This window comes from Pelmatolapia mariae, linkage group LG15, assembly GCF_036321145.2.
Source record: "Pelmatolapia mariae isolate MD_Pm_ZW linkage group LG15, Pm_UMD_F_2, whole genome shotgun sequence".
In the NCBI taxonomy this organism is placed as follows: Eukaryota; Metazoa; Chordata; class Actinopteri; order Cichliformes; family Cichlidae; genus Pelmatolapia; species Pelmatolapia mariae.
In genome coordinates this window covers 9,398,950-9,424,033 of record NC_086240.1, presented here as the reverse complement: position 1 = coordinate 9,424,033, position 25,084 = coordinate 9,398,950, and the positions used below count along the sequence as shown (strand labels likewise).

At 41.0% G+C, this 25,084-nt stretch overlaps 1 protein-coding gene across 1 annotated transcript in view; it reads left to right on the top strand.

Annotated features, from left to right (window-relative positions):
• LOC134643595 (NACHT, LRR and PYD domains-containing protein 12-like) overlaps positions 1-2,618 on the top strand; it is a 40,523-nt gene extending 37,905 nt beyond the window's left edge. Inside the window, exons 12-13 of the mRNA XM_065472005.1 lie at positions 1,481-1,527; positions 1,703-2,618. Of these exons, the coding sequence (XP_065328077.1) occupies positions 1,481-1,527; positions 1,703-2,238 (583 nt within the window). The 3' untranslated portion in view covers positions 2,239-2,618. The remainder of the gene's footprint in view (positions 1-1,480; positions 1,528-1,702) is intronic.
• Positions 2,619-25,084: the final 22,466 nt, after the last annotated feature.

The following is a 25,084-nucleotide window of genomic DNA, read 5'->3' as shown; positions in this document are numbered from 1 at the left end:
GAGGTGTGAGGTGAGCCAGGGTGCAGACGAGGTCATGACACATACTTAGCATACACTGCAGACACATACACACCATAGTAGATCTATTTTGGTAGGGCAGAAGTGAAGATGTATTTTTGCTGCAATGGCAGAATTGTGCCGAAGTACTTAGAGGAAGTGCAACAGATGTCCCAGAGGGAAGCGATAGCGAAAACGAGCTGAGGGGAAGCACCGACCCGAAGATAATGTTCTTTAAACTATGTTAAAGTTCACGGAACATTTTGTGGTTTAAGTGACGTAAGCTGTACTTTGTTTGGTTTTGCAAAAGAGGGGGCTTTGTTGTTTCAACCCTATAAAAGTCTTTGTGCTGACGATTGTAGTTAGTCCAATACTGAATCTGAACAGTATTGGCTCCGCATATGTGTATTCATTAAAATGCCATCTAAATTGCACACGCCTGGATCTGTGGTTATTTTTGGATTCCTCTCTCAACATTGAACCCTAACACTAGGCAAGCACATAACATAAAATGACTCTCACATGTTCACATACAAATGAAAACTAGCCACTCGGGACGAAAAACACATCTCAAAGCTACTCAGACAGAACTCCCACACTTAACCTGAGTTGGGCAAGCAGGGGTCAAAGACAGAGGCATGAGGGAAAACCAGCCCCATGAGTGAAGAATCCTCAGCCTTTTGTAGTCGCGGATGAACTCAGACAGCTGCGTTATTGGTCCCCGAACCACCACAGATTGCCAGGCAGCCAGTGGTCTGTGACAATCACCTGTGAGTCCTGGCACACTTGAATTTCCTTACAGGAAGGCCGGCCTTAGCCCTACAGGGCCAGGAGCCCAATCACCAGGATGGCCTCTTCACCTGTCCCTCCTGCACTTTCCTGCTCAATGTGTCAGAGGTTTAGTTACTCCTCAGGGTTCTTTAGCAGTAATGATAGTAAATCTTACCCTTTATCAATAACACTTAACCAGTAAAGGTTTCCTTCCAGTTAAGCATTAACATCATGAGAGTTAAAGGCAATCAGATGATTTTTCTGTTTCGTCTTTTAACTTGCAGTTAGTTTCCACAATGAATCCATCATTTAAATCTCTAATAAAATATGAAAATAAGCAGCATGTAAGACAGATTCCTTGTATACAGTGTGTGCTGTGTGCTTTATGCAGATGCTGCACTCACTCAGAAGTCATAGGTCATGTACAGTAACCACACTGACACCAAGAGGAGAAACAGCTGGCAGCAAAGGTGTCCTTTCCAGCTAAACAGAAGAGGAATATAAAGATAATGAAGGTCACAGTTTGAAGCAGTCATATTTCATTCAATTCATATGTCATTCAGTGCAAATCATCAGCAGTTTGATCCATGTATGGACTGAAGTGTGTTTATAAAAATGTTGGACTGTTCCCTTAGTGTCTAAAAGTATGTGTTTGAGTGCCATGTGATGTCCATGTGTGCATGCTGACTGCTCTGACCCCTCCTTCTTTCAGGGTGGAGCCTGCTGGAGTCCGATGGTTGAGACCAGGTCTGAGGAAGTGTAAGTGTGTTTTTAATGGGATTCATGATAACAAAGCAGCACACATTCAACCATCTTCAAAATGTCACATCACTAATTCACATCTCTGATGTCAGGAGTCATCATCAAAGTGTCAATCAATGAACAGATGATGGATCAATAACTGCAGCTGGATTGTGTTTGTTCTCTCCATCAGACTCCTGTCAACTCACAATCGACAGAAACACAGTACACAGGAACCTCAAACTGTCTGACAACAAGAGGAAGGTGACACATGTGGAGGAGGTTCAGTCATATCCTGATCATCCAGACAGATTTGATGTTTATCATCAGTTGCTGTGTAGAAATGGTCTGACTGGTCGCTGTTACTGGGAGGTCGAATGGAGAGGAGGCGTTTATATATCAGTGAGTTACAGAAGAATCAGAAGGAAAGGAAACAGTGATGACTGTTTGTTTGGACTCAATGATCAGTCCTGGAGTCTGTGGGGTTCTAATGGTGCTCCTCGGTCTGTCAGTCATAGTAAAAGATCAACACCCATCTGCTCCTTCTCTTCCTCCTCCTCTGTCTCTGGCAGAGTAGCAGTGTATGTGGACTGTCCTGCTGGCACTCTGTCCTTCTACAGAGTCTCCTCTGACACGCTGATCCATCTCCACACCTTCAACACCACATTCACTCAAACTCTTTATCCTGGGTTTACAGTCGGTCTTGATTCCTCAGTGTCCCTGTGCTGAGTTGAGTATAAAGAGTGTCCTCCTGTTAGAGAAACACTCTGACTGTTGAACAGATAGTTCAGTCTGTACATGTCTGTCTCTTTTACTCACAAACACGTTTTCAGATTCATGGATTCAATCAGTTGATGTTTGAAACTCTTCTAAATGATTCCTTCTTCCTCTTCAGTCCTTTAAAGATGGAAGCTCCCATTATTCCAGGATCCACATGTTGTTTTCTGTCTTTTTCCACTCAAAGCTTCACAGTGAATATCAGTATGTTGTGTTTCTCTGAAGCGCAGTTCACAACCAGCTCCGCTGCATTTTCAACAAGTGTGAGCTCATTAAAATGAATCCAAATGTTTGATTTCTCTTTTCTTAATGGGTCAATTCCATCATGGCTGAATAAGTGGACATCCAATTGTATTCAGTGTATAAAATATTAAAGACATTCAGCATCTCTCATGTTTCACAATGGGCTGGAGATCACAGGCTTAATTTGGGACACATGGAAAACATTATGCATGATGCTTCAGCTGGACCAAGACATGATTGACCAAGGCCTCTATTTCAAACTGTGTGATGAAGTTTGGTGAGAGTTTTTGTGATTCTGCTCTTACAAGCACGAATTGTGTGGGCAGCCATACCTTTTGTCCAATTGCATACTCGGGGACAGGGATCCCCTGGTGGTTTGTGAAGGCTGTTATGCTCCTTGGACTGAAGCAAGGCAGCTCAGGTAGCTCTCCAGGCCCAGGCTCACCTGCGCAAAATCAAATCAAATCAAATCACTTTTATTGTCACATCACATGTGTTGGTACACTAGTACACCACATTTGAGTGAAATTATTGTGTGCAAGCTTCACAAGAAACAAGTGGTGTGCAAAATACAAGAAACCTAAAATACCAAGCAATATGTCAGAATAAGAAATAGGAAAAATTTTGGTAAAACTTACTTACTTTTTGATTATTACGCTGCATAATCACACCTGCTGTTGTTGATCACAAAGCACATACTGCCGCCTCTGCTTTTCCAAGTTAGCTCCTGTGACCTGTCTGTGTGGTGCATGGAGAACCATAGTTGTATGGCGAAGTCCGGTACCTTGTCTGATAGCCAGCTTCCTGTAAGTCAGATCATGCGGCAGTCCCGCATTAGTCTGTAATAAACTGGCGAGCGGTGGTCTGTTAGTGTGCCGTCTCAGTTGAACCAGAATGCTGGATCTTCTCCCTATGCATTGCCATTTGGGCCTCCAGGGGCCCAGAACAATGCGTCTCTGGCAAAATGAATAGGGGTCTGCAAACTTGAACTCTGGAGAACGATGAGAAAGTCTAGCTCTTATGCCCAGTAAAGTTTGGAAGTTGCACACAAAAAATAATGATGTGTTACTAGTGAAGAAATGAAGGAAAAGTGAAATTAAACACAAAAAACAACTGTTGCTTGGGGAAGCTCGTGATGAGGCTGCCATACTCAGCACCATCTTCATTTAAAATGAAAGGAAGTTGTACTGTGATATTACTGCCAAGGCTAAATGGAAATTGTAAAAAAAGCTACAGAATACAGAACAGGAATCCAAAGTATGTTTAAATATTGGAATTGCATTTCTTCAGTTTCAGTTTTATTTGTCATATGCAAGTTAGCACAGGGTCAGCATAGCAATGAAATGTATTTGTAGAGCAGCAGACCGTCAGGCAGCAGTATAGTAAGTAAAAAATAGTAAGACCAAATAGAATGAGCTGAGAAATACTGAATTTTTCACCTGAAAACAAAAATGACAGACAGAGCTCATTAAGCAGCACTGTGAGCAACCATCTTTGAACAGAGGCGGTGGTTTACGACACCAACTGTCTGCCATCTATAATCTAGTTTTGAGATCCTTCCCAGACGCCTTAACACCCACTCACATCCTGGGCTATCTGACCTCAGGAAATCATATGATAGGGTGGGGCCAGGTTTCACAATGAGCTCAACTGAAACCCTGGCTGATTGTGACCCACATCCGTTTTCACATCTTGGCTCATGTGATTAGGTAGAGGATCATCGGGGGTCCTTTGTCCCTCTTTGGCGGGAAACTCCCACTGGGTTTAAATCTGGGACTCTCCACCATTTGACCCTTAGAACTAAGCAAGCATGGAGCAACTTAAAGAAGTCCAGAAGCTTTTCTTTCCAAGCTCCTTAGACTACGATGACCTGGATGACTGAGAACCTTCACAGACACAGTGTTTCCCAAACATTTTTGTTTAAACAGATTTTTTAAAACTTTGTTTTTGCATTTATGTGTGTTCGAGGAAGACTGACTTCGTCACGCAACATCAAAGGTATGTGGCTTTTTTCACGTCACGTTATTGTTTACATGAGGTAAATTTCTACAATGGTAGTGTAGGAATGTTTAGCTTATTTTAGAGTTTAGACATGTAGGAATGTTTAGTTTGTTTTAGAGTTTAGAAATGTGTTAAGATAGAATGTAGAATTATGGTAGAGACACTGACACTGCCCTGGATATAAATAAAGGCCTGACTGTGTCATGAACTTAGGAGTAGATGTTAGGAGACCCTCCCCAGTTGAACTGTGAAAGTAACACAAAGAGGAGTTAATGCTGAGTGGAAATTCCCCAGAGGATACCTGTGTGGGGGTCTCAACATTTAACTTGATAACTGTGGTCTGGAGGGGAGATGGTATTTATGGCCCCTAGGAAGAGACACATACCCACAGTGTTTTAACTGATGCACTCACACATCCACATGCACACTCACTCACGTGCACTCACATACCAGGTATGCACACACAGTCACTCACGAGCACTCACATAGACACGCGGGTATGCGCACACACAGGCACTCACGTGCTCGTGCACATAGACACAGACACAGAGTTTGCAACACATTGTGGGGGATTTATGATGGGGTCGCTCCTATAAAGCTGGCTGGAACTAACAAAGGGGTGAAGATTGTTTCAGAGGGACACCGGCCTCGTCTTCCCTTCTAGAAGTGCATGCTTAAATGAAGATGAATAAAGGTGAATAAAGATGAATAAAGATTTTGTAAAAATGACTACTGGGTCCGGTGCTATCTCTGAAGGCCCGAGGAATAATAAAGAACCGGGGCGAAACTGATTTCCCAACAGTAGATAGGGACAAAATACTCTTAATCTTAATATTTTCAGGTTTTACAAGCTGTTACGACCCCCTCTGCTAGGCGTCAGGGGAGGAGTAACATACACAAGCCCCCACACAAACAGAGTAAAGTAAAAGGGGTTTAATTTCAAACTTTAAACCAAAAACCGACAGGGCTGTTCAACAGACCACTGGGCAAACAATTATTATATAACGAAGAAAACAGTCAGGCGTAAAAGCTAAGGCTTAACTAAGGCAAGCTGGTGTCAGGATGAGAAAGATATTTTTGCTGCTATTTTTATAATCATCATTATCATTTCATTATTAATAGTGATGTTGCATGCAGATGCATTCAGATGTTCAAATATATTGGTATTATATTAGTCTTTATTACAGGTCCTGTTATAACCACTTCAAACTGTTGAGTTGAATCTATAACCCGAAATGCTTTTGAATCTATAATCTTAAAAGTTTATGGTCAGACTGCATTGTGAAAGAAAAGGCCTAACGCTGAGTATCCTCAAAATAAGACAGGATACTGCATGCTTCTGCAGAAGTGAAACCGAAAGCAGAGTCTCAGTGCAATAATTCTGAGGAGCAGTTTCGATGATGCTATTGTCTTTTATGCATTTATCTTTGATTAAGCTTTGATTAAGCTTTAAGTAGTTGTATTAGATTGAAAGATTTGTTTTATATATTTTATATATCAGTCAAGATTATTACACACATACACACACATAGTTTCAGTTGTGCTGGCCTTCTGTCTAGTGGAAAGGTTACAAGGTCTGGCTGGGGAGCTGAGAGGTGAAACAAAGGGCAGCAGAAGCTGACATATACATACACACATATTAGATAGACTCCTTTGAGTAGGTAAGAGTTTAATCATGTTTTGCTATAACTGCAAAGTTGGGGTGCGAACGTGTTAGTCTGTTCCAGGAAGTACACCAGATGTCCCAGAGATAAGTGACAGCGAAGACGAGCTGAGGGGAAGCACCGAGCCGAAGACAATGTTCTTTTTTAAAACTATGTTAAAAGTTGTCAACAGAACATTTGTGGTTTTGGAGTGACGTATGCTGTATTAAGTCTGCCTGACAACAGAAACCCTAAAAAGCCTTTGTTCTGACTATTGTAAGTTAGTTCGACGCTGAAATCTGCACAGTGTTCGGACTCCACATGTGTTCATTAAAATGCCGTCTAATTGCACCCGACCGGATCTGTGGTTATTTTGGATTCCTCCTCAATATTTGAACCTTAACACTGGCGGCAAACAAAATAAAAGCTAAGGGTAACTAAGGCAAGCCAGCATCGCAAAACTCTAATGAAACTAAGTTCAGCTGTATGTCAGGTCTAAACAGAGCAACACAGCGAACAGGTTTTAACAAACAAGCTTCACATGCAAAGCAGATGAGGAGGCCACTGCGTGTTCACTTCAGAGCAGCAGTTCCCCATAGAGTGAAGGATCTTCAGCCTTTTATACTCCCAGGTGCAGACAATCAGCCAGTCAATTGGTCTTGGAGTGGTCATGGGATCTCCAGGCAGCCAATCGTCCGCGAGGTCTGGCACACTGCGATCTGCATAAAAGAAGGCTGGCACAGGACTCCCAGCAGCCAATCCTCCACAAGTCCTAGCACACTTCGATTTGCATAAACAAAAGGGCAGTCTCACTCCCTCCAAGGCCCAGGGCCGTAACAATGCTTACATATACACACACACAGTGTCCCTACATTTAGAAAGGCAGAGGCTTCATGGTGTAATTTTTTTTTACGTGTAGTTGGTTTTTTTCCTGAGTAATAATATTCAACATTGCTATCAATACATTTTTCAAAAATGCCTCTCTTTTCAAAATGGGCTTAAAAACATAAACAACCGTGGGATACTGTTGGTGTGTGGTTTGGAAAGGGGGAACAAATTACAGCAGGATGAGCCTGATATTATTTGCATCCCACTGTAGCTTTACTGTAAAAAGAGCTAACATCTCTAAAATATCAGGAGTAGTTAGTCATTACAAGACGTGTTTGTGAACTAAAAATCAAAAATGTGGGATAGTGTTTGACCGTGATTTGGAGAGCCCAGTGCATGCTCCCGACGCAGGGAAAACAAATTCTGTTGCTGTTCTGTTGGCACCTGTGCAGGTGAAACCAAAGGGAAGATATGCTTCACCATATTTTCTCGTCTTTGACTTGGAAGGAAGTTGGTTTGGAAACATATTTGGCGATGTTTCATGTCCTGCTTTGCGTTTGTGTGGGAGCCCCATCAAAATCCTATCCATTATGCTAGCATTTTCCAAGCATTCTTTCTTTCTTTTTTTTTCTTTCCATACCGCACCCCTCATGCAATGGCTCTGCCACTGGTCCATCTGTGTAACCTCTGCATGTTATCCCGTGTTTTCCTTGTGTGTTATGATTTCAAAGTTTGTTCTGCAAGCTTTACCAGTTCAGATTATTTTTTTACTTTCTGTCGTTGCCATCCTATCTTGTTTGTAGTCTCACGTTTGGAGCTCACTCATAGTAATGTCAGTGCCTGCTCTTGGTTCCTTCTCTCATAAACTCCATGCGTCTGCCCTCGTAAGCAACACACACACACATCAAGTCACCCCATAAGGAGTTGTTTTTATCGAAACTATGTGTGACGTATGACTGATTATGTTATGCACATTTGGCTTCTAATGCTTGAGATCTGCAGAGGGTTTAGCCTGTGCACATTCCTTTCCGGAAAGTAATGTTTTGAATTAAATAATTATAAAGTTTTGACCACACTGTGTCGTGTTTTCTGTGTCGAGTAAAATAATAAAAAGAACTAGATTTAATACAGGTCAACTGCTAAAGTGGGAGGAGGGAAAAATGTATCTTAAAATCTTCTCTTTAAACTGCTGCTGTGTCCACAGCATTTGATCAACAGCCATCATTTTACCCTTAAAACTTAGCTATTCATACCCTCTTTCATCCAATGTTATTATTATGAAGTAGATGTTTCGGTTCTTTCATAAATGTCACCAATGCACAGCCTCCTCCATGCAACTCTTCCATAGAGTCAAATGTTAAAAATTCATCTGAAAATCAGAAGTTTAGGCTGTCTTTACACTGTCACCACGTCCTGTTACGGGTTCGTAATTGAGGATGAGAGTAAAACAATGATAGTCCAGAGGAGGTCGTTCAAACAATTGATTTTAATGAATGCACGCTGCGTGGAGAGGTGCAAACTGCAAAACAGTTGTACATCTCTGCCCAAAATACACTCTAGATTGCTTTTATAACATCAGGGTATTGTAATGCCCCTTCTTGCGTTTACAAGCACATAATTTGCATGTACAGAACATTCAGGTATTTTAAGAATTAAATGTAACATAGAGGTTCCTCCTTGTGGCATACTCTTCCAAATATGGTGATAATCTCAGGCCTTGAGGTCACCATGGACTGGACATCCTTCCGTCACCTGTAACTAAGCAAACTCAAATACCACAAGAAGCTGAATACATTCAGGCCTTTGCTCAGCTACTATTTTACTGTACCAATATACTCAGCATATGAGTTATGATACATATATATTTAACTCAATCATTTTAAAGTAGTTATAACTGCACCTGTAATAAACATGTTAATATTTGATTATGATAACCCCTATAATATAAATTATAACATAATGCCAGCAGCTTCAATAAACACTTTGATGAAATGATAATTAATACAATGTTAAGGATGGTGGTTATATACAGTTCAGCAGTGACCTAATTTCTTTAAATATTACAATTCCCTCTTTTGACATTCCAATCAGGAATGTCACCACACTTCGTGTTGCATCACTCCCTGCTCGGCTCTATGGGTTCTAAGTTCATCCTATAGATGCCCTCAACCCAGCAAGGGTTCACAACCCATTACCTTTACCAATATAATTATACAACAACCAGCGATGATCAACATTCCCAAAAATACAGCCAATGAACATATCACTGACATAGCCACACCTTTCCATTGTCCAAACACAGATGTCATCCAGGACGCCAGCGGATTTTCGATACCTGAGTGCTCATGCCTTGTTTTAAACAAAATCTTCAGACCCACCAGAGCTCAGGTTACTGAGCCATCTTGGGCAGTATTAATATCGATAAAAGTGCCGCACATGTCTCCGAACATGGCGCATACGCCTCCCCTCTCACGTCAAGGGTCATTTGATTTTACACTCCCATCAGCAAACTCGGACCCAATTGTTCTTCCAACCCCATCATGGCGTCCCTGGTGAGGTTAGAGAGTCTCAGCAGGTTTTAGTGAACCAAATGCGGTCAAAATTTTGATTAGGCGTTACCCAAAGAAATATACTCTCAAATCCTGCAGCTATCAGATTTACCAGCTTGTACTCATCTGAAACTCCCCTAGGCACTCCTATGGAGTCTACCCAGGTCAGTGAGTCCGGGCGAGGATCATAAACATGTGTACTCTAGGTCCCTCTTTTGGCCAAAATCTGTCTCTTATGTCTGGCAGCTAAAGTTTGCGAGTTGTGTTATGGAATAGTCTTTACCTGGTTTCTAATCAGCATGAGTGGAGCTCCCAGTCGCTCTGTAGACAAACGTGGCCTGGCTAAAGCACAGGCAACATAATCAGATACATGTTGTTCTCTAGCATTTTCGAGCCACCCAATCAAGCCAGAGGTTACTGTCCTTGAAACCAGTGACACGCTCGATTAAATCCTTAAACTCCAGTCTAGAGTAATCTGTGGTCAGAAATACTCTCCCTTTTGGTTCCTGTTGCTTTTGAGCTACTGCTCTCAAAGTTAGCCTCTCATCAGTCACAATGGTGATAGAACTTTCTGCGAGCGGGTTAGACTTTGGATCAACTAAATTTACCTAAGCATATCATGGGGTGATTGCAGACCTGTACATCATACGCTCTCCTACTACTATTAGCTCCTGTACACTTAATGACGTTACACAAATCAAACGTGAATGAGCTGGTAGACCCTTTAACATAATTCAACTCTATGCCATTATTGCTGCTGAGACACTCAACACCTTTACCCTTTAAAATAAACCCCTGTCATGTTTGTGTCTGTAAGCATGTTTTGCATTCATTCGTTACACTCCCCGCCATTCCTGCAAGTTAGGAGCTGTAAAGTTGAAAGCTGCATCAAGTCCAGGCCTCTGGCCTGGCCTATATATAAATCATGTGTGTTTGTAAGCGTGCATGCAATTAACCTGCTATGTTCTCATCTTCCCTCAACATGTATCACCTGGACACTCTCACCAGTGAAGCTTAAAACCCTTTTGGACGGAACATTAACTCTCCCTACATGTACTGTTTCCTATATTATTTTGGCAACCCCTGCTGCATGCTGTGCACATTTAGGGTGCCTTGCTTCTGTTGGACTCAACCTCATGCTATCCTACATAAATACCTGTCTTAAGAGAGACCTCTGCACAGCTCAGACGCCAGTTGCAAGAGCTCTCTAACATTAGAATCATCAACTGTGACTTATATAGTGTTATTTCGGTACTTTATACTTCACACATTTTTGAACGTTGTTTATATGGGGAGTTCCTCTTTTTGTGTCTATATTTATTAATATGCCTTGTGCACTAAAGCGTCCTGTTTTTCAGTCTGGCTGAGCACTTGTTTGTGATTATAAACTGGCCTCTACAAGCCTTCATAGCAGATACACATTACAAATGCTTCATATATACAGAGAAAAACCCAATAATCTACATTTCACTATTTTGTTCTTCGATTCAGATTTGGATTCTGTATTGTTCTTTATTTGTTATTATTTATATTCATATTGTTTTTTGCTAGTCTTGGTTTGTTGTTGTCTGTTTGGGAGCTGACATAGTCTCTGTAAATAAACTTCTTTTGGTGGAGTAGCATCAGGAGAGAAGCTCCAGAGAGGCATCTTCCATGTTAAACACTAAAATATAACATAAGAGATCTTCTCAACGTGTTGTATATTTTTAATATTTCCTTATTATTTTGTCATAAAATAAATCAACCAAATAACTTAAGCTGTGTGACAGCACCTTGCGTTTACGCCAGGCTGTGAGCTGCCCTGAAGCTACACCCCCTTTTACCCCATTTAATTTCTCAATCTTAGTTTAAACTATTCCTGACCTTCTCCTTCTCTCGTCTGATCATCTCAAGTACGTCCTGTACCAAATTTGCTTCCTCTTTTCAAGTCCCACATTTAATTTCAAGCTCTAAACTCAGAGCTGAAGTTCCCCTTTTCTAATTCTGTATGTTCTACAAGAGAGCAAGTCGTAAAAAAGTTTATCATCACAAAGGTTGTTAGGTACAGGTCACATAGACATTTGCTTATTACCCCTAAAACAGCACATTTCATGTAGCTAATCGCATATATTAACACCCCCCTTTTTGTGACACATCTCATGTGTTACAAAATCAAAATCCTTCACTCAGGTTTGGGAATTAAAGCAAAAGTTTACTCCTATCGCATTATGTATAAATGCTCCAGAACTTCAAACCTGTGTGTTACCCAGAACATCACCTGTTATACTCACCTTCTCCACTTATGATCCCACCTGTGTTATAAAACAAAAGTTAAAACAGAACAATTATCAGTCATGTGTTCAACCTGAGTCCAGTCTTTTATCAGGGTCCAGTCGGTCCAACCTATGGTCTGCCTGGTCCGTCCATTCACCTGTCCATTCCCACACATTCACTCACACGCATTAACATCTGGTAGTGGTAAACGTCCGCACAAATAATCAGATTTCCACTTTCAGTAAACTCAGTTAATTTATATAATCATTTATTTTCTTTTTAGTCGTTTCTAGGAAAATATTTCTTTATACTTTTGGACTGGATTGGCTCGCTGCAATCCTTTTAGACAGGGACTCACAATCTGTCCCATTGTAATTCGGAAAAGGTCCCCTTACTTTTTGTTCTCCTGAGACTATTGTCGGCGCCGTTATTCATTGTTTTCTTTTGCAGGCCTGCTTAGAACAAAAATGAGAAAAAAAGAGAGCTGAGTATTAGCTCATCAAAGTACCAAACAAAATCACCTGACAGGTTTTTTCTTTATAAGTGCACTGTTACAAAACCCCTTAAGCATGTCCATGTTTATTAAAACTCCCTCTTTAAAAATAAAACAACAACCTCAAATATCTTCAACAATCTTAAATTTCACCCATAGAACACACCCAAAACGTAAAGAGCTACACCGTTTCGTACACAATATTCCCCTTTAAGCATTTTACCAAACTCACATTCATCCTTAACATATAAGCACGTTCTCACAATATGTCAACACTAATTTAAAACCTCTTAACCAATTTTGCACCTCTGAACAATCTACCCCTCCTTTAAGGCCTCAATCACACACACACAGCCAGCTCCTCTGTCCACATTCACACGAGCTCTCAAACTTTTTGCATACTCAGCCATATCTCAACAATTTAACTTGTCAAGAGAAATACTTTTTAAACCTCCTGCCATTATTCAACTATTTTCATTTTCTTTCTATACTAATCCCTTGTTTTAATCACTCAGTGCAAAAGCACTGCTAAGTCACTCTTTTTAACCTGCTTTAATCACCATTTTTTTTTTTTTGCATACCTTATTTAATTACATATGTTTGTATTCTTAGCCAGGTTTTAATCGCATTAATCTTCATGAGCTTATCTTTATAAGGTTAGTGCATTTTCTGTTTGTATGTGTAATTTCATCAATGTGTCTTTGTGATCCCTGTGATCTTGTAAATGTTTTTCGCAATGTTTCCGACTCCTCCTGACAGGATGTGTTTTCTGTCTTTGGCTCACCACTGGTCATTCTTAACGACCTTTCCCCCTATGCCTTTGCGCAGCGGCTTTACCTTTTAGTCCCATCTCCTCCAGTGACACCAGGCTCACTTAGGGACCTAGCGAGCAATCGTGACTGTGCCTGCCTTAGGTTGTCCCAGGGTTTCGAGGTGGGATCTTACCCGTCATGGGCTATCCAGCCTTCCATGCTCACCTGATACGGGGGCCGCTGGGCAAGGGTGTTACCAGATCTAGGGGACACACTGGTTCTGTAAATTAAAGGAGTGTAAACTGCGTTCTGTATTTCATGTGTGTATTAACTTTCCAACAACAATTTCACCTGTAACAGTTTGTGTACATGCGTTTTCAATTCATTAATGTAATTATCAGTTCATGTATTTATTTCTCTCGGTATGTCCTTTTTCTAAAACCTGTAATTAATGTCTTTTTATTACTTTTACTTAAACATGCACTCGCTTCATCTTCTCAGAATTTAACTCGTCTGTCTATGTGGTTTTACTAAGTCTTGATCTAAAATAATACACCCTCTTCTCACACACTTTTAAGTATACTAATTTTGCATTTATCAGTTTTTTCTTCATTCACACAATCCTTTCATAATCGTCTCACACACACTGCCTTTCCTCTCAGACTTCCACTTTTTCACTCATTCTCCTATAAATCTCCCTAGTGTTATTAGTATTTATTTACTATTTGATACAGAACTTCCCCCAGTGCAGATCAGTCAAAATACGCTTCCCTAAGAGTATTCTACATGCATGCTATAATAAATCAGCAAATTCAGCAAATTTAATCACAACACTTCAACCCTCTAACCATCCTCACCGCACACACATAACTGGAAAACTAAAACCCCACAGTCTTTATTGCTAAAACTCTCTCCTTTCTACTCTGGGTGCACACTTGTCACAGTGAGCTTCCCTTTTATGGGCATGCATTTCCTGTCCCAGACACACACACGGTTTCCTGTTTCTACAGCTTCTGCAGAGACTTCCTTTTAATTTCAGTCTACAAATAATCAGTAATTCTACTAAATCTTTATCTAAAAACAATATGCCTTCATTTCACTCACACACATTTTAAATAGCGCTCTTTCACTCACACACATCACCATTCTTTAGGTCAGTTTTGTAGCATCAGTCACACAATCATTTCTTGAGTGGGTGTACTAAGTGCATATACTTATGTGTTTTTAAACAGAAAAATAAACTCAACCTCTCATAACATCACTCAAGGTCAAATATCTTCATAGTCCCAAAAGCAAGCATATTATTTCCCTAGTCAAAAGTCAAACCGTTACTCACAGTAATTTTTAATCTCACAGCCTTTGTGTTTTGAGTCATGGTCAGTGGCCCCTATTTCACAGCAAACACGCACCTCTGTTTCAACCAGCCCTGTCTGACCATCCGTAATTGGAGTCAACACAAGACTAAACGTAAAGCCAGTCATATCTCTGCTATCTTCTTCCAAAACTCCATGGTCTGTTTCCTCCATGGAGTGTACAGGTTACATTACAAAACTACATTTGAAAGCCAATCGCACACATGCAAAATGAGACAGACATGTATCATAAAGTAGTCATCGTATTTAACAACCGTAATGCCAACAAAGTAGAAATAAAAGCAATTCTTCCCTTAAAACACCAATATACGTCGTCCTTCACCCAGGCTCTGCAGTCAGTCATTAGCCACTCATTAGTAAACAGGAAATATCACTCTAAATAAGTCACATGCATCTCATTTACATAGACACAGACACACTCTCAAAATAACCAGCCTGCTGCAGTGCCTGTGGCAGACAGAGCCTATATACAAACATAGAAATTATAACACAGAGACGTAAAACATCCTACTTTACATCAAAAAAAAGAAATATATTTCATACACACTTTTAAATATTCTAACCTCTTTCAGACGCCATGACCCGTCTCACACACATAACTGAAAAATAAAACACACCAACATTTATGGCTCACGAAATATACATCTATCAAAATTCAGTCATTTACTATACATCCACACTAATATATTCAAACTGTATTCATACTCTCATAATAAGCAAAACCAACCTCTTATATACAGGAAAATTGGCAAAACGCTCAATACTGTCGAAACTGAAACCACCCTCTTTGCGCGTCCCCACTGCTCATTTGCATTTACACACACCATCAGTGCACATCCGGCTGTGCATTACTGACCCAGAGACTGATCTTACTCATAGATCTCGTATTTTATATTACAGACGTCTTTATATTTACAACTGCACAGATTTTTAGGCCTTTAAAACACCTACCGAATTTCGACAAATTTAATAATAACCGCCCTGCGGAAAACTCCCTGAGTTTTTGCGACCAATTTAGCCATTATCCCGTCCCCGACGGTGGCCCGATTGCTAGTGCCCTACCTGAATTTAAAAGCGTTAACCAACCCAAACTTTCCCTGAAGCTCTATTTATGGCATCTCACAACCAAGGCTTTCTTGAAATTTTAAGTTAAAGTTTCACGCCCGAAACCGGGTTTCTACTGACCAAAAAAGTGCAAACCACCGTCCCGGACGGTAAACTGACCCAGTCAGTGGCTATTTTGGACCGTCCCCAGTTGTCCACGATTGCCAATCGAACTATCCCGTCCAACGGAAGATCCTGGTCGTCACCAGGAAATTGGGAGCGTCACCTCCGAAAAATGCACTTGTTAGACTCCCAGAGTCCCGTTCTATACAATTTAATTATTTTGAAGACACCCCAAAAATCACAAACCCACCATGTCGGTGTCCAAGCCCGGCTTTATATTCAATTGAGACTTTAATGTCACAAACTTCACCAATTACCTATTATTCTAAATTCTCTTTATTCTAAATCCTCTTTATTCTTAATCCTCTTTATTCTTATTCCTTTGGGACTTTAACCCGGTACCTTTAGTGAGACTCTAACTCACTTTTACTTATAACTTATCATTACTTCAACTTCAACTTCTCATGAGATTTTCACCAAAATCAAAACAGACCTTTACCAGTAATTTTCAGTGAGTAGACTTTCAATTTTGTCAGACCCAATCAGCACTGTTTGGAAATAATTCAACAGGTAGTGCCTTACCTTTGAATAAGCCGGCTTATGTCCACTCACTTCGACCACTGACTCGTGTCTGCCTGTTTGAGCACCTTGGACCCTCTCAGTCTCAACCTCCAACTCTCTCCAGTCAACCTCGGCCAATGCACCAAATGTTACGGGTTCGAAATTGAGGATGAGAGCAAAACAATGATAGTCCAGAAGAGGTCGTTCAAACAATTGATTTTAATGAATGCACGCCGCGTGGAGAGGTGCAAACTGCAAAACAGTTGTACATCTCTCCCCAAAATACACTCTAGATTGCTTTTATAACATCAGGGTATTGTAACGCCCCTTCTTGCGTTTACAAGCACATAATTTGCATGTACAGAACATTCATGTATTTAAAGAATTAAATGCAAACACAGAAGTTCCTCCTTGTGGCATACTCTTAAGAATATGGTGATGATCTAAGGCCTTTGAGGTCACCATGGGCTGGACATCCTTCCGTCACCTGTAACTAGGCAAACTCAAATACCACAAGAAGCTGAATACATTCAGGCCTTTGCTCAGCCAGTATTCCACTGTACCAATACACTCAGCATATGAGTTATGATACATATATATTTAACTCAATCATTTTAAAGTGGTTATAACTGCACCTGTAATAAAAATGTTAATATTTGATTATGATAACCCCTATAATATAAATTATAACATAATGCCAGCAGCTTCAATAAACACTTTGATGAAATGATAATTAATGCAATGATAAGATGATGGTTATGTAAAATAATCCCAGTAAATCCACAATACCTTAACAAAAACAAGCAGGTGAGATGTTAGAACGCTTTTATTTCTATTCTAGTGGACACTCAATACGATAGACAGCTGCTGGGGTTTCTTTAACCTGAGTAGTAAAAAGACCGCGGGCGGAGGGGTTGAAAACGATGTGCCGGGAGTCCGCTGTTCTTGCCGGCTCTAGTGATCCTCGACCTCGCTGTCTGCTGTGGAGGTGGCGGGTCACAGACGTCTCCGAAAACGTCGGAGCGCGTTTGGAAATATATGATATCTTGATAAATCGAGCAGATATTTGAAGTTTACACAGCTACATTCTCGCTTGACAATAACTTAAAAGTTTATTTTGTGACCCAGAAAGAGTAATATTTAAAAGTTTTTAGCCCCGCTCGTCCGCCATTGCCGCGTTTGAGTTTTGGACGAAATGCATTCTGGGATATTTAGCTGTACCAAGTCCACACAAGTCACCACCGATGCATGCTCGATAAAACGGGCGGAGCGAGAACACATCCGGGACTTTTTCACGTTCTCGGCTTGATGCATACTTCGAATTGGAACAGTACTTGGTCTCCGACTGATGACGTATCACGAGTACACGAGAACGCAAGTACGCACAAGTACGCATATTGAGAAACGCCCAAGGTATAGGACAGGGGTTGGCAACCTGCGGCTCTGTGTGGTTTGGGAAAATAAATTTGTTTTTTAAAGTATTTCGCTGAAGTGTATTTTATTTATGTTCGTTCTTTTTTAACTTGTAGTTTAAAATTGGAAGATTATTGTGATATTGAAATATAAATATAAAATTATATTCTATTATTTTTTCATTGCTCATAATAAGTGTCACACTCGCGGAAGCTGATATACCCGCGTAAACGCTGAGCATTTATCGAGACTTTCAACCCCAGGTAGGCCAATTATGGATCTTGGGATCCACATTATGTCAGCAGCTGTTCTCCACCGTGAACTATGTTAAAAACAAACTCTGATCACGCCTCACAGATGACAGCTTACAGTCCTGCGTAAAGATGAAAGCCCCGATTTGCAGACGCTGTGAGCAGAGGTTCAGGAGCAGAAGTCTCATTGTAAACAAATCACGGCAGACCCGACCATGTTTCCATGAACACGCTTTTCAGCATCTCTTTATTGAGCACTTTTCACACACGGTTGCTGTACGCATACAGCCGGCTGTAGCTTTTCAGCTGACAGCCCGACACACACCAACAGAACAGCAGAGAGAGCACAGACTTTAAGGCAGCAAGGCGTGATTGCGGGTGCCGCTGAGGTGCGTCCGCCTCCCCTACAGTGGCGCTGCAGACCACGCCCCGCCACACACATTAACCAGGTAAAAAACATATTTAGGCAGAATTTTGCAAATATCTATTTTTCTTTTTCAGCAGCATAGAGCTTTTTTTCCACTTACTTTTTAAAAGTCAGGTCAAGGCTCCAACAGCCCAAAGGAGATGTGAAGGTGGCGGCTGACAACAGTTTTTGTTTGCTGGATCAATTTAGTTCAGCTGGGTGTCTTTGCTTTGTTATATTTCTTTAAGAGTTCAAAATGTGTTCATTGCCTAAATAACATGTAATTTTCTCTGTAGCACTTCATGGATTTCATAAGCAACACACCTTAGTTGTTTATGGAACGCCAGGACTGCCATAATGAATTAATTAAATACACCATTAAATAATTGATTAAATGTGCAATAATTAATTAAAATTGGAATTAATTAAATAAATAGTTTATATTTATTTATGTATTTCACATTTTAATTAATTATTGACACATTTAATTAATTATTTATGTATTTCACATTTTAATTAATTATTGACACATTTGATTAATTATTTAATGATATATTTATTTATTTCATTTTGGCAGTCCTGGCGCCTGGCTCTCACCATGAATTAATTTTATCTGTCAGCCTCACCCATCAAACTCAGGGGGCGGGGTTAACGCTGATCGAGTCAAAACCATTGCTTTGGCCTGGTGGCCATTGTTTATAGCACACAACAACCGGCAGAACTGAACTTTGAAAAACCCTGTTTGTGTGTCACCAAATACAGTTTTAATATTTTTTTAGCCGAGAATGTAGTGGTTTAATCTTCATATGTGTGGTCGGTTTGTCAAGATACAGCCTCTTTGCAGAAGTGCTTCGTGACCTGTGTATAATCGCAGAAGAGAGATAACGTTGGTGTTTCCGTCATGTAGTAGCTGCTTTAACTGTACAAAGGTTGTTCGTCACTATGAAACACATACAGACTTCATGATGTTCGGCTAATATTTTTATTGTGAATATTAATCATGAGGGTAAACGGCCCTGTACACCACGGAGCAAGATCAGCATATCCACGATATCTTCAGATCTCTGAGTTAACCCAGAGTTTCCCAGCTGACTATCTAACTGTCATCTACGAATATGTCATGGGTCATATCAATATGATTTTACAGAAAAGCATCCTTAATACTGCCAACTATTCCAGAGACTTGAAAATCTGCAGCATAAAGAACACAAAAATATAGCAACGCAACACTGTAACAGATGAACCGTCAGTTTGTCGCAGATCAAAGTGGAATGAAAGTGATTGGTTGAACAGGTGTTCGTGATCTGTGTTATCTGCATTTTCATCAGTGTAAGAGACTCAGCAGCAGATTAGAATAACAGTTATACATTTAATAAATTACCAAATGAATCCACGATCGAACCTGTTCCGACAGTTTGAGTTTGTATTCCCTCAGCTGCAGACTCGCTGCTGTTTAAATGTTTGAGAGGAAGATTAGATATAAAGCAAACGTCAAACACAGGCTCAGTCTGCGTTCACATCTGATATGAGGCCAGCACGCATAGTGGCTGTGTCCTGTTTTAAGATCATATATGTAAAATTGTTGTCTGACCTGCGTCGATCCAGCCGCTCAGAGTCCGTGGTTACCATGGTTACTGCATAAGCAGCTGTAATGTAAACAGCTGGCACAGCGGAAACCTACCGGCAGCGTGTTTATGTTTTTCATTGCAAAAGAACTGTTTGAATGGTTAATTGAAGTTAACTTGGATAAATTATAGTTAAGGAGTATCACAGATAACACCCACGTGAGCTGTGTGACTGTTCACCAGAACACTGAAATCGGTAGGCTATTACTGAAATACACGTGCTATTTATATAAATAGGGAGGTCCTACTAACATGTTTAGTTTTAAAGCACACCTTCCTGCCTTTAGTCTCATTCATGAGCAGTATTAGTTTTCTTCTAACATCCAGAAGTCTGCACGATGTGTTTCATAGTTTGTAACGAACCTTTGACAGTGAAACATAACATGACCGAAAAAGCAAAAAAAAGAGAGAGAAAAATCACACAAATTATATGTTAACCTCATTTATTTTTAGTTAAGTAAACTCTAAAAATTCTAACAGACAGCTGGTGCTTAGAATACAGTTGAATAACTATTAAAAAACAGATGATATATTATTTCTGTCCAGGTTGCAGTCTTCATGATGAACACGCTGTTGCAAACTCTGCTCCTCTCGGTGGAAATGCGCCTTCTCTTTCCTCTTTGTATAAAAACATTTTAAAAGTCAGTTTAATCTCAAAATTCACTGTTAAATCCGAAACACACCAAATAAAGAAAAGCGAATAGTTCAGTCTAACACATGTGCCAGTGAACCATTAAACGTCTGTAAAACTCTGCAGTTATGAAACGTAACTTTAGCCTCAGCCAAACCGATTTGCTCAGTTGTAAATAAAACAGTGAAGTAAACGTGACCCGACAGACAAAACCTGAGTGAATTAAGTCCAGCGTTTAACCACTGAGAGCTAAAACTCAGGTGAGGTTTCAAAGCTGTGCCGGTGATTGGACATCAGCTGCTGATAAAGTGGCTTCGCCTATAAAGTGCTCTGTAAGGAAACAGCAACTCTGCGCTCGGGAGAAATACTATATTTACTTATCTTATGCAGAAAAATGCGCTGACATTGCGTTATATCAAGCACCGGCTGCCCAGTTAAACTGTGACGATCACCAGATAACGTGGGCGTGTTGCTTGAATCAGCAGCAGGTGTTAAACAGCTGACAGGTGAGGAGGAGGATGCATGCAGGTAAACTGAGGGTGTGTTGAGCTGATTGCTGGTGTCGTGAGAAACATGTCAGCTCATTCTTTATGTTACAGAAGCACAGAGACACAAGACCAGGCGGAAAGGCACGATCGTTCAGTGAAAATGAGAATCTGCGAATGCAACATGTGGAACACGGAGAGTGGAATATGTAAACAAACCGGTTGACGTAACCCCCTCGGTGCACTCTGCATGCTGACTGTTAGCAGAGCAGTGAAATCTCTGAAAACATCTGAGCACTTTTGCAAACATGTTCTATGTTGACAACCTGACCAGACATGTGAAGATTACGGCGCGACATTCGCAGCTAAAACACTGTTAAAAGTGTAGTTGGTGACAGAAAAACGGGGTATTTTAAAACTACACCACCACCATTGCTGCCTGTGATTTGAAATGTATTCTGGGATACCTGGCTGCCTCAAGTCTACACAAGCAATCGATTATCTAGGATCGACCTGTTTTGACTTACTTTGCACGGCAACCAATCAAATGTTAGAGAAGCTGCATGGGCAGCGTTAACCCCGCCCCCTGAGTTTGATGGGTGAGGCTGACAGATAAAATTAATTCATGAGAGCCAGGACTGCCAAAATGAAATAAATAAATATATCATTAAATAATTAATTAAATGTGTCAATAATTAATTAATTAATAATTAATTAATTACATGTGTCGTAACTATTATTTAATTAATTAATTCCAATTTTAATTAATTATTGACACATTAATTAATTATTTAATGGTGTATTTAATTAATTCATTATGGCAGTACTGGCGTTCCATAGTTGTTCACACAAAGCATAAAAGTAAAAAACAATATATACAGTGTTATCTTCATTTTAGATTGCAAAAAGTATTTGCTGCTCCCAGAGTTTTCTTTAGTGTGGAAATCGTGTCCAAGTGGCTGTTTGGGTGTTAAAGGTTGCTGAGCCCTGGTGTAGGAGGACACCTGCTCTGTGTCTGTGTATAAGAGCCCTTTGTTAGGGGGACCGCTGGACTCTTAGCACCAGCTTTGGGGTCACAGGGTCACATCTGGAACACACACACACATACACACACACACACACACACACACACACACACACACACACACACACACACTATGCACAGACTGGTACTCTGTGTTCATACCTGTGTAAGACGTCATATGTTAATGAACTTATGCATATTCATGTAAGCTCAATAAAGAGCAGTGTTACGAGGGAGCAGATGAGAGCGACTGAGGTCAAGTGAAGGAACGGCGCTGTCACAGTTCTCTCCCTCATGAACTGTCTGGTTCCAGCGGTGGCTCTGTGCTAGACGACCCATCACCAGCTGTTTCCAGCTTTTTCCACTGGTTACCAGTACGTCGTAGATTCCACTTCCAGATCTTGTTGTCTTTAAATCTGTGAATGTATTGGCTCCATCTTATCTCTCTTTAACTAAAATAATCCAAGTCGAGCCCTCAGGTCTGCAGATAAGCAGCTTCTGACCAGAACTAGCCGTAAAAACAGAGGTGAGCTTTATCGATGGCTGCAGCCAAACTCTGGAACAGTCGCCCTTCACATCAGGTCGTCACCAACACTCGACATTTTTAAAACCCGGTTGGAAACACATTTGTACTCTGTAGCTTTCAATTCTGACGAGTCTTTATAGTAATTACTGTGTATGTTTCCTATTTTATCTCTACTCTGTGCAGCACTTTGGCTCAAGCTGTTTTTAAATGTGCTGATAAATAAATGTAGATTTCTTTGAATCAAACAGTGGAGCCGAGCTTTGAGCTCAGTGTGTAACAGTGTGTGTGTGAGAGCCATGTAATGTCCATGTGTGCATGCTGACTGCTCTGACCCCTCCTCCTTTCAGGGCGGAGCCTGCTGGAGTCCGATGGTTGAGACCAGGTCTGAGGAAGTGTAAGTGTGTTTTTAATGGGATTCATGAAAACAAAGCAGCACACATTCAACCATCTTCATCATGTCAGGAGTCATCATCAAAGTGTCAATCAATGAACAGATGATGGATCAATAACTGCAGCTGGATTGTGTTTGTTCTCTCCATCAGATTCCTGTCAACTCACAATCGACACAAACACAGTGAACACAAAGCTCCAACTGTCTGACAACAACAGGAAGGTGACACGTGTGGAGGAGGTTCAGTCATATCCTGATCATCCAGACAGATTTGATGTTTGGCCTCAGCTGCTGTGTAGAAATGGTCTGACTGGTCGCTGTTACTGGGAGGTCGAGTGGAGAGGAAGTGTTTATGTATCAGTGAGTTACAGAAGAATCAGAAGGAAAGTAGAGAGTGACTGTGTGTTTGGATACAATGATCAGTCCTGGAGTCTGATCTGCTCTGATCGTGGTCCTCTTTCTGTCTGGCACAATAAGATACACACATCCATCTCCTCCTCCTCCTCCTCCTCCTCCTCCTCCTCCTCCTCCTCCTCCTCCTCCTCCTCCTCCTCCTCTGTCTCTAACAGAGCAGCAGTGTATGTGGACTGTCCTGCTGGCACTCTGTCCTTCTACAGAGTCTCCTCTGACACTCTGATCCACCTCCACACCTTCAACACCACATTCACTCAAACTCTTTATCCTGGGTTTAGAGTCTGGTCTCCTGGTGCCTCAGTGTCGCTGTGCTGAGTGTAAAGAGTGTCTCCTGTTAGAGAAACACTCTGACTGTTGAACAGTTCAGTCTGTACATGTCTGTCTCTTTCACTCACAAACACGTTTTCACATTCATGGATTCAATCAGTTGATGTTTGAAACTCTTCTAAATGATTCCTTGTAAACTTCTTCCTCTTCAGTCACAAACAAACAGGAAGTGATGTCACATGTGTTCCTGTCCACACAGCAGAATGAGTCTATTGCTGACAGTGATGTACAAACAGAGTGAGCATTTCTGAGGCCAAAATAAACTGAGTAGTTCACTGAATGAACACTGTGAGCTCAGTTCCTTCATCATTAGTATGGATTATATATGTATATGTATTATATTAGTATCATATATATCAGGTGCTGCTGGTTTCAGTCATTGTGCAAATGTGCTGTTTGTAAGGTTGTAAAGCTGCAGTCAGCTGACACTGAAGAAGTCACCTGATCAGTGAGCAAAGGTGAAAACGTCCAGATGAACAGAATCAAGCTTTTGGGATCAGCCAGCAATGCAGCATCATTGTTGTTCAGGTTCAGAGGTTTGCAGGAATGAACTGATGACCAGAAACAGCTGCAGAGTCCAATCAAATACCAGCTGGAGTTCAGCTGCATTTGAAGAAGTCAAAGAAAAGTAAGGATGGCAAAGGGCCATGTTTTCTTCCAAAGAACTGAAAACATGGTCGACGCCTCATTAGAAGAATAATCTGGACATTTGTGAGGAACTCTAACCAAGAAAGCAACGTCACACAGATCCAACAGACAGTTTCCATGACTGGAAGTGTTCAGTGTAAAAATGCTCCATTGCATTATTGCATCCTCTCACCACAGGAGGCGCTGTTGGCACCACTGATTGCTGATCATCTCTGATGATCTGATTGATCCTGTGAATAACGGGACTCACTGAACTCTGTGACACAGTGAAGATCACAGAGTTTAACATCTGACTGACGTCACACAGACAGAAGGATGAACCAGTGAGGCACAGAACACAGTTACTGGAGATACTGGATCAGCTCCATGTGAACCTCTGATGGAGAAGCTGCTGACCCAGAGAAACATCAGGACATGACAGGCAGCTGCACTGATCTAACAACATGTAGCAGAGCTGATCTATGTTAGAGGATCTATCACAGTAGCTGAAAGTCCAACACTGGATACCAGCTGAGCCTGTGCTGAGTGTTACAGGAAAAGAAACACTGACACTGGTAGACACAGTGATGCTGACTGGGGCACAGAGCTGAATGATGCAGCATCAGGACACTGTTTCAGTCTGACTGACAGAGAAACCTGTAGCTGCATCTACATGTGAGGCAGAGGCCACACAAGCAGGTTTCTATGTTTCACAGTGACTGAGATCTTCAGTGGGGGTGGACATGCTCCTGTACAGACCTCTGAGGAGAACCAAGGTGCAGTCAAAGAGTCCAGTCTGTCCTCACAGATGTCAA